Source organism: Eucyclogobius newberryi, unplaced genomic scaffold (assembly GCF_026437365.1).
Source record: "Eucyclogobius newberryi isolate DKJ021-1_F unplaced genomic scaffold, fEucNew1.0.hap1 SCAF_14, whole genome shotgun sequence".
NCBI classification, from domain to species: domain Eukaryota; kingdom Metazoa; phylum Chordata; class Actinopteri; order Gobiiformes; family Gobiidae; genus Eucyclogobius; species Eucyclogobius newberryi.
The window spans coordinates 16,298,919-16,312,927 of NW_027315768.1; the positions used below are offsets into that span (position 1 = coordinate 16,298,919).

The window sequence follows — 14,009 nt, forward strand, 5'->3', positions numbered from 1 at the left end:
GTGCAGAGCCGTGTCGTGCCACATTATTACCGCGTGTGGTCCCGTGTCGTCCCGGCCATGGTAAACAATCAAAAATGCCACTCTCCTTTTGCAGGCCTTAGATCAGGACACTGTCAAAGCATCATGTCGAAACCGCCGTACTTCAATGTCACAACTTATACGCACCAAGTTTTCAGAAGACCTTTACTAACGCGATGTGGTCATTTTTCGCCGCGTTATCCTTTAGAATATCTGTATGTCCCCGGCCAAGTGTCGATAATAAATTCAACCAGAGAAATATCGCGCCAACCGCAGAGAGACAAGAAAAGTCCCCAGTTTCGCAGCGTTAAAAGGCTTTCACCGCCTGGCTCTCAAAGGTGGTCCATTTCCCGGCTATTTCAGGACTCGGGAGTGGTCTCCGACGCGGGCTGACGGTGGGCAGATGTACCCCTGCTCTTAACTTGAGATTTCTTTTCCTCAACTCGAGTCGGAAGCAACATAATGACGCAGCTCTCAGCTCAGCATCGCCGCTTGAAACGACCTAAAGCGAGGTTGTCTCCGCGATGTCCCTCATGTTTCATATCAGCCCAGGGCCGTGTCCACAGCGGGACGAATGGCGCGTGGTGGACACACGGCGTGGATCGTTACACTCGCGGTTACGAAAGTCCAGTCTGTCTGGCTAATAATCAAAAATGTTAAACTCGTAACCTTCTGTTTGTTGCTAATCGTCAGCCTAACCGAGCCGCCTGGTCCCCGCCCTCGGACAAAGGCCATTAGTGGAGGCCTTGAAGAACCCCTGCTTTCTGTGATGTGATTGGCCAACACAGCTGCCACTCACAGAAGTTTGCGCCTACTTTTATCAAGGTAGGTTGAAAAGGCAGCACTAGTATCACTTGCTGCACAGCAAAGTAGATGTAATATACATTTTCTACTAAAATATTTATTTGTGCTATACAAAAATGTATATAAAAATTTAGGTGAGAATTAAATGAATCAAATATACTATATTTCCATCTAGGCTGATCCTAGGAAGATAAATGTGGCCATGAAGATTTGAGGAAACAGTCAATTTTATATTAGTTATAATTCATGACACTTAAATTTATTATTATAAAAGTTGTTTGAACACTGTCTAATGCACTCTACAACACAATAAACGTTGAATACCAAATATTTTTCACAAATAACGAGTATGCATTTGATTCAACACACAAGTATTCAGAACCCTTTATTATGCAACATCACGTTTTTCCATTTTCAGTAAATGAAGCTTAAAACAATGGTTATTCTTTGATAAAATACTTAAATTGTGAATTTAAGACGATTTAACTCAAGTGTTATACAAAAACATCACGTATCACAAAAGCGCTCATACATAAGGATTATAGTTCTATAAATCAAAAACAGATCCTACATTAGACATTGGGTGCCTGTTGTGCTCAAGTACACATTTTTCATTGACACTGTAGAATCACTTTTCAGTCCTTTTTTCACAGAGGGCCACAAATAGATTTGACGAGGGGCACGGTGGTCAACACAGTGGCGTGTTTAGATTGGTGCATTTATCATAACCACTGAACCTTTGATGCAAGTGAACATTGATTTTAGGTTTGTATCACAGAATATGATGTCAACAAAAATGTGACCATAGTTTGGACACCACTAGCTGCTACTTGTATTCTCTGCAGAACCGCTGTCCGTCTTCGGTCTTTTGGACTCTGGGGGCTGGCACACTGGATCCGATGGGGGAGAGGGACGTTCTAGAAAGATATAGACAGAATTGTTATTATATATTTTAGGCTTTATTTTATGCTTTGCTTTCTAGACCTTCCAACTGTCCAGTCTTTTGAAATCACCAGACAAACTTTAGATATTATAAATTAAATGCTATATGCCTCAAATCTCAGGTTTAGGCCGAGCCAACCCCAAGACTTCAGGGCTTTATTTGGGCACATTAGTATGAAGGCGACACTGACTGTTACAGGTTTGTAGGGGTAGAGGGTTGCAAATTATTTTGTAGACAATTTAAATAATACAATTTGGAAAAGCAGCACACATGCCAGGCTCCATGTGCAGCCGGCCGCAGTGTTGAGTTCTTCAGCTCCGACAAGTTACTGCATGTCCTCCCTTCTCTCTCATCCCCATTTCACGATCAGCTGTCCTGTCTAATAAAGCCTACAGGCCTGAGATATTATACAAAATGGCCAAGCACCTGCAGATCTCATCGGCCTTTAACTACAAACACCAGTGTGTGCCTCCAAGAGAACTTCTCTCACTCATTTGTGGACTTGTATGGATGTTTCTAATTGCATTTGTCTAAATTCAGACAAATAACATTAGTCTAAATGGTATTAGTGAGTAAAAATGTTCAGTATATTTTGATAATGGATAGGCAAGTTTAAGTGGTTATGGATCCGTCTGTCTCTGGACAACCATCTTATTTACAAACTGACCATGTTTAGCCTTCTCAGAAGATGAGGGTGTTGTGAAGAGTGAGCTGGCAGCTGGTGACCGAGCTGCAACTGGAGTCAGAGACACACGCCTAAAATACAGAGAACACAGAAAATTAACATACAATTCAAGATTTTACATTTATTTCAGGTTTAAACTTTACAGTACGTCTTAACAGCCGTCTAAAGAATAGAGTGCTTTTTCTATCAAAGACAAAGGCCTGCCATTGTGTACAAAGGGTCTGTCAAACTCATTATTTTATACATAGCAGGAGGTCCAACAAACATCTCATACAGACTGGAGCATTGTTCCTGGGGCTAATGCAGGGAACACTAAGGAGCTGCAGCTTTAAACTGAGCCAGAACAATTAAAAGCAGTGCATGAACTCACAGTAGTATCAGAATACAGTCAAATCAACACCAACTCTACAGTGTGCATAAACAATTATGCAATTTTTATAAGTCGTTCATTTAACAGATGGAAAACAAGTGAGGGATTTTATTGTTTTTTCTGAGTTCTATAGTAATTATGCACACTAATAGCACACACATATTTGCCGAAGAAAACCAAAACCCTACTTTGACTTACAGAAATATGCAGGGTTAATAATATTTTGGAGCACTGCTGTTCAATAATCACATTAATCTTTAACAAGATCTCATGAGACAGACATACAAGAGTGTAAATATCTAACTGAACCACACCATTTATGTATTATAAATTGTTAAATTTAATCTTTGTGAACCCAACCTAGTGTTTCATCCAAATCCTATTGCCAATTATGCAGTGCAGTAAAGATCCTAAAATCTCACACCAACATACAGATGTGATGTCACTAGTTGAGGTGTCGCAACAGAATTTCTACTTCTTAAAACCTCTTTTGTATTTGCCTTTTAAAACCCATTATTTAGCCTTTATAATGAAGTGATTTACTCGGTATGAAGGTGGCTTGTTTAATTACACCACAAATGTATATTACTGCAGTATGGAAATAATATCAATAGGAGTTATTGAATGGTTTTCTTACAACCGGTAGTTATGAAGAACTAAACAAATCTGTTCAAGATATAAGCCATTTCTGTTGCCGGACCAGGTCTTCAGATATCGGAGAGTCCCTTTGAATAGATATTTTCTTGATTACTGGCTAATTGCATTACCAATGGAAAAATACACATACATTTAAATAACAAAAATGTGAGTCACACAGACCCTGAAGGACACAGCAACTCGTTAAAGAAGAGTCAGAGCATGTTTTATCACGCTGAAGGTACTGAAACTCATGAGAAAGGTTGCCTTACAAGCCTTCTCAAACTGTATAACAGTGTCTTCTTATAAAAGTACCGGAGATAGAGATAGATAGAAACATTCAAGGGAAGATATGAAAAACATACAATGCAGGACATCACATCTTGCACAGAAAAAGGGAAAACTACATGTTCGTCATGATGTGTGCTGGATCTCATCTGGCACAAAGACACACTTGGCAGAGTGTGACTATGGAGGTGTTTCTACACAACTGATTTGAGGTGAGAAACCATAGTCTCCAATTGAGCAAAGGAAGGCAGCTGTACGGTGATGCTTCTGGGTCTTGTAAACGTATTGTTCATTAGCACAATTAAGGAATACATGCCAAAAATCCCAAACTCATAATTTTGAGAGGATGACCTTCTCACACTTTGTTAATGTTAGATTCAAGATAGTCTTCCAGTTGTACAAACACATTTTTTCTCTTGATTAATGCTGTGGCAGCCATTACAAAAGAATTTGTGCTTGCCAGGTTATCCAGCACTTTTGCACTCCTCATATGTTCATAAATGCAACTTGTAACCGTACTTTGCTGCAGGATTTAAGAGGAACAGTTTTTGCTACACCTGGCAGCCAAGTGAATACTGTTGCTTAGACTTTTGATCACAGCTACTTAGTAATTGAATTATGACACCATTAAATTAACTGACCTGGGGGTTGGTCCCTTTGGGGTGGTTCTTCCTTTTGGAGTAGTGCACCCAGTGTTGGCACTGTTGAGCGCTTTAGGAGTAGACGGAGTGAGAGGGGTGAGCCGTGGCTGCCCTGCAGAGGAGTCGGAGGGTGTAAGTGGTGCTGTGTGACGCTGAGGAGTGGAGGGAGCAACATCACTGCCCGACACTGGACTCTGAGGGGCCGCTTTAGGGGCAGTGGGCTTTCCCCAGCCCTCAAGAGTGTTAAGTGTGATCCTGCGTGGTTGTGGTTTGGATTTGGCACTTGAGGCCTTTTTTGCCTCTGGTGTAGCTGTGGAAGATGACGGGGTAGCAGAGCCATCTTTACCAATAGCAGGTGGGACTGTGGCTGTTGGTTGAGAAACAGGAGATATGGTTTTGTTCCCTACACTTCTCTTCCCTTTCTTCTCGGGTCCACTGACTGGAGTGAAGAGCTCCAGAGGAGGAGGCTCCTTCAGAGGAGTTCCCAACTCGCCAGGAGAGAAGGACAGAAAAGAGCAGTAGCCGTCTGTAGAAGACACAGCCAGGAAGGAGCCATCCCTTGACCTGAAAAATGAATAATCCATACAAAAAGTCAGATTCAGAAAATAGCAATTTACATACCATAAATTAAAGATAATTTGCCGTCCTCACCAAGTTAGATCACTGAGAGTATGATAGTGGATGTTAGAGACTAAACCAAAAGGAAGGGTCTGTTGTGTGTCGTAAAGAAAAATAGAGTCTTCAGAAGCGACAGCAAAAACCATGCGATAAGGCAACTGGAACACATTTGGAAGAGTCTCCACAGATCCATCTAATAACATAAGAGGTAAATTGGATCAATAAAACATTTTATATTGATAAATTATCAATAAAAAGCCATGTTTAATGTCAAATATAGTTTAGCTTGCCTTCTAGTTTCTTTGTCCTCAATTCAAAGTACACAGGGCAACAGCGCACAGCCAGTGTAGCCTTTGATGGACAGGGCAAGTGAGCCACGGGCCTGTAGGTCAGATTTACAGTGGGTTAGGGTTACTATTAAAATGAGACCTTTTTATACATAATCAACTTTGTAATGATCCATAATCTAAATGAGATGTCCTACTGTACCAGAGCCTATTACAAAAATAATGTACTAAATATTAGAGTGACTTCAAGACAGGGAAAAAAAATACTTTTCATTCGGTTCAACAAAATATAAGTACCTTTTGAGGCTTTTTCTAGAAAAAATGTAAGTGGTATTGATAATGCTTTCTCCAGATTCAACACAGCCAGCTGGAATGAAAAATATTGAACCAAGTCAAAAGAAAATTAGAAGAAAAAAATATAATTCTAGAATTTTGGCCACATACCTGGAGCAAACAGGAATGACCCGTCCGGTGAAAATGAAAGGCGCCGAAAAAAAGACCTCATACTGTCATCATGAAACATCCGGAACAGTTTTACCTGCAAAATTATAGGGAGATGGGGGAAAAATTAAGATAACGCTATAAAAACTGGAAATAAAATGATTTTAAAACAAAAACAACACCACAATACATAATTACATTAGGAGTTAGATTGTAGTTATTGTGATCTGGTCAGGTGTACTTACGTCTCCCTCTGGCACGGGCCCAGAGCTCAGTTTACTTATGGAGAATGCCTTCTTCTTAGTGTGGGTACCATACACACGCATAATTCTGCAGTTATACACAATTTCCAATAAGTAAACAAGTTACGAGACTAAAGTTTGTTATGACTCTACTATACTGTACCGGTCACAGCCGAGTGTTGCAACATACTGTCCCAGTGGATCCCAAGCCACGCCTTGTACATAACTCTTATGGTCATTTAAAATGCAGAGCTTTTGTCCTATACAAATAAAAATATACTTAATTTGATGTAAAATTCAAATTGCAACTTTTTTTTGCCATTCAAAAACTGTAACATGGACAAACCTTTGTTAATGTCCCACATGATAGCAGTGTTGTCCACAGACCCCGAGACCATGAAGTTTCCATCTCTGGCCCAGCAAATGTCATATACATCTTCTATGTGTCCTCTGTCCACAGGGTAAACAAAAACAACATACTTGAATATGTGCTAGGCTGCTGTGTTTTAAAGTCATAATACAACCATTCAACAGTTTTTACCTGAGAGTCTTCAGGACAGTCCAGCTCTCCTTGTTCAGCTGAGCCTCTTCATCCTCTTGGAAAACAGGAGTGTGCTCTGGCTCCTTACTATCATTCAACTTCCACAGAAGAATGGCAGCATCTGTGAGAAAAACAATGTCGTTTACACGATTATCTGTGATGTGTGGAGAACTGTCTGTGAAACTCACCATCGCCCCCTGAAGCAAGGAACTCCCCAGTGGGGCTGAATCGAACCACGTTCACAGCTTTTGTGTGCCTGGACAAATTTGACAGGAAATCCACTGCAGCTTTTCCATCCGGACCCAGATCAACTCTCCACATCTGCCACAGCCCCACAAACGTATGAGTCTCATTCTCTTCCAGAGTAGTTAAGCTGTAGAGACCTGAAAGCACTCACCCTCACAGTCGTGTCCACTCCAGCCGTGGCCAGGCGGTGTGCGCGTCCATCTGCGCTGTGCTGGAAGTCCAGGCTGTACACTGGCTCTTTGTTGTGCCACGCAATCTCACAAGTTACCACCTTCATTTCTAATGTCGATGAAACGGCCGTGTGTTAGTTCATTGAAATGTTTTATATTTACATGGAACAACTGCCCTCACATATTTTAGCAAGACGTTGCTAGCAGCTTCCGTTAACAAGACGAAATGTATTTAACAAAAACATTAGTAATGTCGTATTTCGACAACCTTCACTCTTACACACTACGGTTCCGTACAGAAATAGTCAGCAGCAGACTAAAGCAAAAGACATAAAAGCAATGTAAGCGCTTAGCTTTACCTGTTCCCGCTGTAGTTCAGCTCAAACACTTACGAATTGTATTTATTTCCCGCGTACTCTTCGGCCAAATATCCGGTTTAGAGAACGTTTGTGATTGGTCAAAAACACGGAAAGGGTGGAGCTTTGCGATGACGTTCACATGCCAAGGCTAAAAGCGCTTTTGTGTATAAAAACAAGACAAAAGTGTTTTTTTCCCCAGTAACATTTTATCAAATGCATTAAAAAACTGAACACAGTTGCTTTAGATAAAAAAATAACAAGCATGTTATTAATAGCCAAGTTTTTAATACAGAACTAATAACTTGTTAAAAACGGTATAAAAAATATTTTTAAAACTAGTGCACAAATTGACAGCATTGCCTTCATCTTTATCGTGTTAAAATGATCAAATGGCACATGATTACAGATGAACTTTCAAAATTGAACAGGAAACTTTAAATAAATAGTCAACAGAAAGTATTAAACAAAATCCTAAATTACATATTTTTTATGATGGGCGATGGTCGCTAGATGTAGTGTTTCCTGATCCAACGTCATTCTGAACTAGAACTTGTTCCAAGATATCATCAATTACATCACCCTCATAATTCAGTTGATCCAGACTGAAAGGAACATAAGTGACAAGGAGACGTCTAACATTTTTCCGCAGCGCAACCAAACTGAGAATCAAACAGAGACAAAACACAGTGTAAATAGCAGCCACAGAAAACTCCTTTTTGCTGTTCAAAACTAGTTTACCTCTGATAGACGGTGTGTGATGAAGGCCCTGGATCAGTTGATGTTTCTTGACCATCTGTTTGCACTGAAGAATCAACACCTGCAGCTGCATTATCTTTTATTTGTTGAAGATTTAACTTGAGAGACTCGCATTCAGATGCCAGACTGCCCCTTTCCTTCTCTGTTGACTCCAACTAAGAAAAGCAAAGACATTTTAGTTGGAACCTAAAACTGTAGAAACATGAGCCACAAATACACAACACCATCACACTGACTTGTGTTTGTAGTCTCTCCTTCTCCTTGTTACATTCATCCAGTTCCCGCATGAGCTGATCCACTTGCAGTGCAATTTCATCCATAGCCTTATCATCACTTTTGACCTCAATGGTTGCCAGTAAAACCTGCTTTTCTTTAATGAGCTCGTTGATTTTAGTATTGGCATTCTCAAACAGGGTTTTGTAGGTTAGGGAGTTCTGCCCTTCCTTAGCCACTTCCTTTTCTTGCTCCTTTTTTACATTGATGCGAGACATGTCTATTATATTCTGCAGTTCTTGCAGCTTGGCCTGGAGCTGCTGTATCTGTTCCTTTAAAGAGTCTCTTTCCTGTCTGAGCTCTGACACTTGGTTCGGTTCGGTATGACTTTCTGAAGAATGAAGAGACAGCAGAGATGGGGACTCTCTATCTTCATTCTCTGGATGAGGAGTAATTCCATTGAGCTGCTCCTCCTTCATATCGCTCTCACAGACACCAGTGTCCTTAGAACTACAAGCCACTGCGTCATCATTATTATTTTTTGTTTGCTCTGTACTTCCTTGATCCGTATTTTCTTTTTTTACACTAATTTGAGGGGTTTCCGTTTGTGTGGTGATGTTAGTCACTGCAGGAGGAGCCGCTGAGGCGACAGTAGCTTCATCAGCTGAAGTGCTACTTCTAATATTCTCTACAGCTGCATCATCACTACACTCCAGCAGCAAGTTCACATCACACTCGACCTCTGGGCTCTCGGTCTTTACTTTGATCAAAGCAGGCTCATTCTTTTTAGGTTTAGGAGTACTGGCCACTTCCAATATGACAAGATCATCATCTGTTTCCTCACTACTACTGTCATCAATGGGGATTGATGGTGAGCATGCTGGACTCGCCTCCAAAGACAAAACCTGATCTGAAATGTTTTTCACTTGGTTTACTCTTGGTCTTTTAGGTGTGGTATCTGGAGAGTTGTGCTGCTGTCTTTTCCTACTGGACATGCAGACACAGTAACAAAGAAAGAAAACAATAGACATTTTATTACATTCTTACTGACGGATAAATTGTGCTATTATTTATTTTAACATTTTAGCTAGATAATAAAAAATAAACTACGATAACATTTATACCTTAACATTGAAGCCAGAGAGCACACATTAGAAATAACTGGAAGCCCATTGCTGGTGGACGGACTGCAGGCTGTAAAGTACACAGTACACAGTATAATAATTATACTAACAATGAACAGTGTCATAAGGAAATGTTTAAAATGTAAAATACAAAATGTAAAAACAATGGTACCGGCTTGTGAGATGGAAGAAGGAGTTAGGGGAGAGCCGCCCTGAGTTTGATGTGTGTTCATTCTGCTTCTTGGTGTGGTTGGAGTGGTAGGCAAAGATGCAGGCTGACATAAAACAGCAGTTTGATACAAAATACAGACATAATCCATTCCATATTTTCATGCGTACAAATGGGCTTTTAAATTAAGAAACCAAATAGACATACATCTTGGCGCAGCTGCCGCATAATGGCATCAGCTTGTTGCTTCAGTTGAGCCTGCAATTGTTGCTGTTGTCTCTGCTTTTGATCTCGCTCAGCCTGGGTAAGAACGGTTATTTTTTAGTTGGATTAGAGAAACACATTCAGTTCAGTTTCTTTAGTTGATTAGTGTTTCCTTTTCATCTGATAATCAATTATATGTATATATTAACATTGGCTTGATATCATTGTACAATTTATTTTACATAAATAATTGTATCTTGCAGGATAAATAATCAACCATCTTCATCTTTTCCTAAATGTTATGTTTATAATACCATCTGAGAACCTACAGAATTAATTAATATAACATAAATTCTGTAGGTTCTCCAATGGTATTGTCTTGTTTCTCTTCTAAACGGCATACAACAATACGTTCCTTGTCTTTTTTTAAACTGGTTAAGTCAATAATGATTATCACACTCCAAATGTATTTATTTTTTGTCGCTCACCAAAACATTTTTCTCACCTGCTGTCTTCTCCTTTCTTGCATCTTTTTATCCTCCCTTTCCCTATAAAATTATATATTTTAAAGGGTTTGAAATGTAAAAATTGCATCTCTGAACGCATACGGTGTATTAACAGTACTCACTGTTGTTTGTAGGTCTTGCAGTACGAAGGCTGTTCATCATCGGAGTCCTCGGGTTCTTCCTCAACCTGACAGCTCCTGAAGGGGGGGATGATAAGGACATTACAGTGCGTTATGAAAAACTACAGTGATATATTTATTAATTTATAAATAACACTATACATTTATAAGACTTGGCTCACCTGAACTGAGGATCTGGATTCAAGTTGCAGTACCATTTGTCTGGCAGCTTTGTGCAGTCAATCCCATCTGGAAGTTTTCGCCAGTGACAACAGCCGTCACACTGTACCCAGTTTTGGTCTGGTTTTTGACTGAGATCAAACAAACAAAAATGTATGAAGACATTATTAATACATTGAACCTAGTCAAGACACAATACAAAGGACAGGTAAAGTGAACCACAACATCATTTTTGCACAATGGATCATCACTGACAATCAAAATATACAAGACAATAAAAAGCTTCTCACAGAAAGGTACTAATTACATACATCACTAGTTAAACTGTGTTTTTGACACAGGCTAAGGCAGATGATTGGGTCATAATGTTAAGCTTGAATGTTGTATGTAGAATATACTAGTGCCTACATTGTATCTTCTACTGGTATGCCAGTGGGATCTTCTTTGGATCTCCGGAATCTGATTTCTTTCCAGTATTCCTCCAGCTTGATCCCCATATTGGTCATGGTTTTTCTAAAATCATGAATATTACACATCAACAATAAAAACAAAGCTAGAAAAATGGTTTAGGTTTTTGAAATACTACCTGTACTTATCGTTTTCCTCAAAACTTTGTTTGTTGTGAGTGGGATCCAGAAAGTTACACTCTATGATGCCAATGACACCAAGACCTTTTTTGTCTGCCTGTTATTTGTAAAATTTGAATAGGGTTAATCACACACAGTAACCAGAAGTACAACAAACCAGGGCAAACGATCTTACCTTAAGCTGGCACCCAACACGTTCATAAGCTTTAATCAGCCGATTCTTATGGTACATCATAATGCCATATTGATCTTTACTTTTGGTGTTGTATCCAAAAATAACAGGAATACGTTTGTTCTTGAGTAAAAGTTAAGGAAAAATACTTGCAGTGTACATGCCAATGTTATGCATTCATTATTCATCATCATCATCATCATCATCATCATCATGTCATCATGAGTCTATTGTACAGAGAAAAAGATACATGGAAAATTGGCTTGTAGTGGTCTTTTCTACTGTGGGCCAGACTCTTTGCAATGAGCTGAGACTTCACCTTTTTACCACGAATCATGATATGCAATCGAGGCTTCAGGTAGAGAATACTGCAATAGGCCTGTACACGATCATTTATAGAAGGTCATACATAAATAAAGTGTGATTTGATTAAAAAAAACAGAAAACACAATATAAACCTTACCCGAAGTGAGTAGACACTTTCAGGGATGAAAGAAGTGTCATTCATTTCCTGGTAGACATCAGATTGCATTCGTATGTCATAACGGTCAAAATTAAAATCAATCTCCAGTCCACCTTGTGATGTCCTGTTAGGAAAAAAGACATTGAAAGGGACCAAGGCCTTTCCCTGTATCCTGAATTTTGCAGTATTTGTAAGTAGGTCAAACCTGCGGAGATTCCAGATTATGATCCGCGTCCCTGTTCTAGTTCCAGACCATGTGACGCCAATGGCGTTGATCTCAGTGAGCAGGGCAGATTCCGTTTTGAAGGGGGAATAGCGAAGAATGTCCTGAAGACTGGCTCTGTGCTCGTCTTTTACACTGAGTAAAACCAGGGTTAAGGGCAATTTAGGCAAGAAATACGATCAGAGTTTAGATTGAATGAACATAAACGCTTGGTCAGAGCAAACAGTTGGGGTTTGAGTCCCGCTATGACCTGTGCATACTGCCCATGAGCAAGACACTTCCACCATGACTATGTATGTGGAGTGCTAGTGTCATTAGTATTAACATTAGAGTAGAGTGGAACATAAAGTGTCAATAAAAGCGTTAAAAAAACCAAATGCATTATCATTATTAAGAGAAAGGATATTTGTTTTTCCTATCTGCTCAAAGCACACAATTGGCACACGGATCTGTTCTGCCTTGATCTCTTGAAGGTAGGTCTGTGAGAGCATTCCGATGCACATTGCAGTCTTGGATTTGGAGAACACAATTGCATCTTTTCCAAGCCGCATGGATCCAGATTTGAATCCGTTTCCATAGATACCAATTGGTTGTACACCCTTCAGAGCCACTTTGTCGCTGTAACCAAAGCTAAAAATGCAATACATTTTACAATATTATTCATTTTTGTATGGTTTAGTAATAAAACTTCTCATCAATGCTGCATTTACCTAAGCATCCTGTGCATAGTCTGGTAGTCCAGTCCATTGCCATCGTCCATAAAGATTAGGCAGTCTTGTTTACTGACCTCAGTTTTATCAATCCAAAAGTGCTGCGCGTTGACATCTGGATCATATGCATTATCTCAAATATAGACAAATAACAGTTTTGTTTACTATGTGGAAAAATCGGGAAAGGCAATAAGACTAGAGAACAATAATGACTCACCGATAAGCTCTGCGATAGCGCTGAAGGGCCAGGTGTGGCTTGTGGAGTTGGTGTGAAGATATTTGGGACAAAGCTGAAAAGGGGGAAAAAAAACAACAAAATGGCCAGCTAAGAAATATATAATTATTGTAGGACTAATTATAATTAGCATAAACATAATACTATCATGTAGGGGGCTATTTAGTAGCCTATTCACAGCAGCAATAGCGGAATGTATTATTATTCCAACAACACGCGCATGGAACGGGTTAACGTTAGCTTTTATCACAACATTGTATTTGGTAGTTCACAATAGCTTTGAAAATGTGTTGCTCTGGCGACTAGGTCACTAATCACAATGTAGTGTTCGAATACTTTTGGTTGAGCGTTAAGTCTTTAACATTTTAAATAGTTCCCATTGGTTTAACATAAAAAAAACTGTGAAGATGAGGCGTGACGACACATCCTGAGGTCCACAGCAAAGTGAAACTAACCATCAAAGACTGTATTACACAAATACAACAAAAGACAATAAAAATAAGTTAAGTTAGATGTGCCATTCCCAATATTTGTAAAAAAAAAACCTCAAGATAACAAATGCCTTTACATCGCAAATGCCCAAGTGACTTTTGGCAGTAAACAGTTTGGCAATAACAAACGGTTATTACCAAACTGTAGCTTTAGCCTATATTGTGTTTTCAAGTAAACAAGTCTTCGTACACTACACAACAAAGATTGTGAATGAAATCAGCTTTTAAATCGGAGTAAACAGTTCTTACTGTGCTTAGCGGGACCCCTCGGTCTGTTTGGGCGGCCATGACGCTGCGCGGTTCCTTCTTCTGTGCCCAACAAAGTCCTGCTGCGCTGCAGCGCCCCCTCAGGTCAAGTTGCAATACTACACCTGACTTCTTCGTTTTGTTTTATGGCGACTGGCAATCAACATTTAGGTATATTTCCGCCACCTACTGTATTGGAATCATGATTGGAATATGAAAGAGATATTTCTACTTTCATACTACACCTGACAGTAAAGCCCATAGAGGCCATGGGGGCGATTAAAAAGGAGGATAAGGTATGGTCCAGAAGACATGTATACAG

At 39.6% G+C, this 14,009-nt stretch overlaps 2 protein-coding genes across 2 annotated transcripts; both read right to left on the reverse strand.

Moving 5' to 3' along the window:
• Positions 1 to 1,506: 1,506 nt before the first annotated feature.
• Positions 1,507 to 7,316, reverse strand: chaf1b (chromatin assembly factor 1, subunit B). Its single transcript, XM_072444535.1, has 14 exons — positions 7,290 to 7,316; positions 6,912 to 7,039; positions 6,703 to 6,835; positions 6,515 to 6,635; positions 6,320 to 6,423; positions 6,137 to 6,233; positions 5,977 to 6,061; positions 5,735 to 5,828; positions 5,588 to 5,657; positions 5,294 to 5,385; positions 5,037 to 5,196; positions 4,386 to 4,949; positions 2,433 to 2,521; positions 1,507 to 1,739 (listed from the first exon to the last, which is right to left on the reverse strand). The coding sequence occupies exons 2-14, from the start codon at positions 7,035 to 7,037 to the stop codon at positions 1,642 to 1,644; spliced, it is 1,833 nt and encodes a 610-aa protein (XP_072300636.1). The 5' UTR covers positions 7,038 to 7,039; positions 7,290 to 7,316; the 3' UTR covers positions 1,507 to 1,641.
• A 346-nt stretch (positions 7,317 to 7,662) lies between these two features.
• Positions 7,663 to 13,755, reverse strand: morc3a (MORC family CW-type zinc finger 3a). The gene is made up of 19 exons (XM_072444536.1): positions 13,691 to 13,755; positions 12,933 to 13,005; positions 12,716 to 12,848; positions 12,412 to 12,635; positions 11,988 to 12,144; positions 11,783 to 11,906; positions 11,570 to 11,698; positions 11,323 to 11,442; positions 11,147 to 11,244; positions 10,969 to 11,073; positions 10,563 to 10,691; positions 10,384 to 10,458; positions 10,261 to 10,303; positions 9,759 to 9,851; positions 9,555 to 9,657; positions 9,383 to 9,452; positions 8,282 to 9,242; positions 8,028 to 8,200; positions 7,663 to 7,948 (listed from the first exon to the last, which is right to left on the reverse strand). The coding sequence occupies exons 1-19, from the start codon at positions 13,727 to 13,729 to the stop codon at positions 7,777 to 7,779; spliced, it is 3,021 nt and encodes a 1,006-aa protein (XP_072300637.1). The 5' UTR covers positions 13,730 to 13,755; the 3' UTR covers positions 7,663 to 7,776.
• Positions 13,756 to 14,009: the final 254 nt, after the last annotated feature.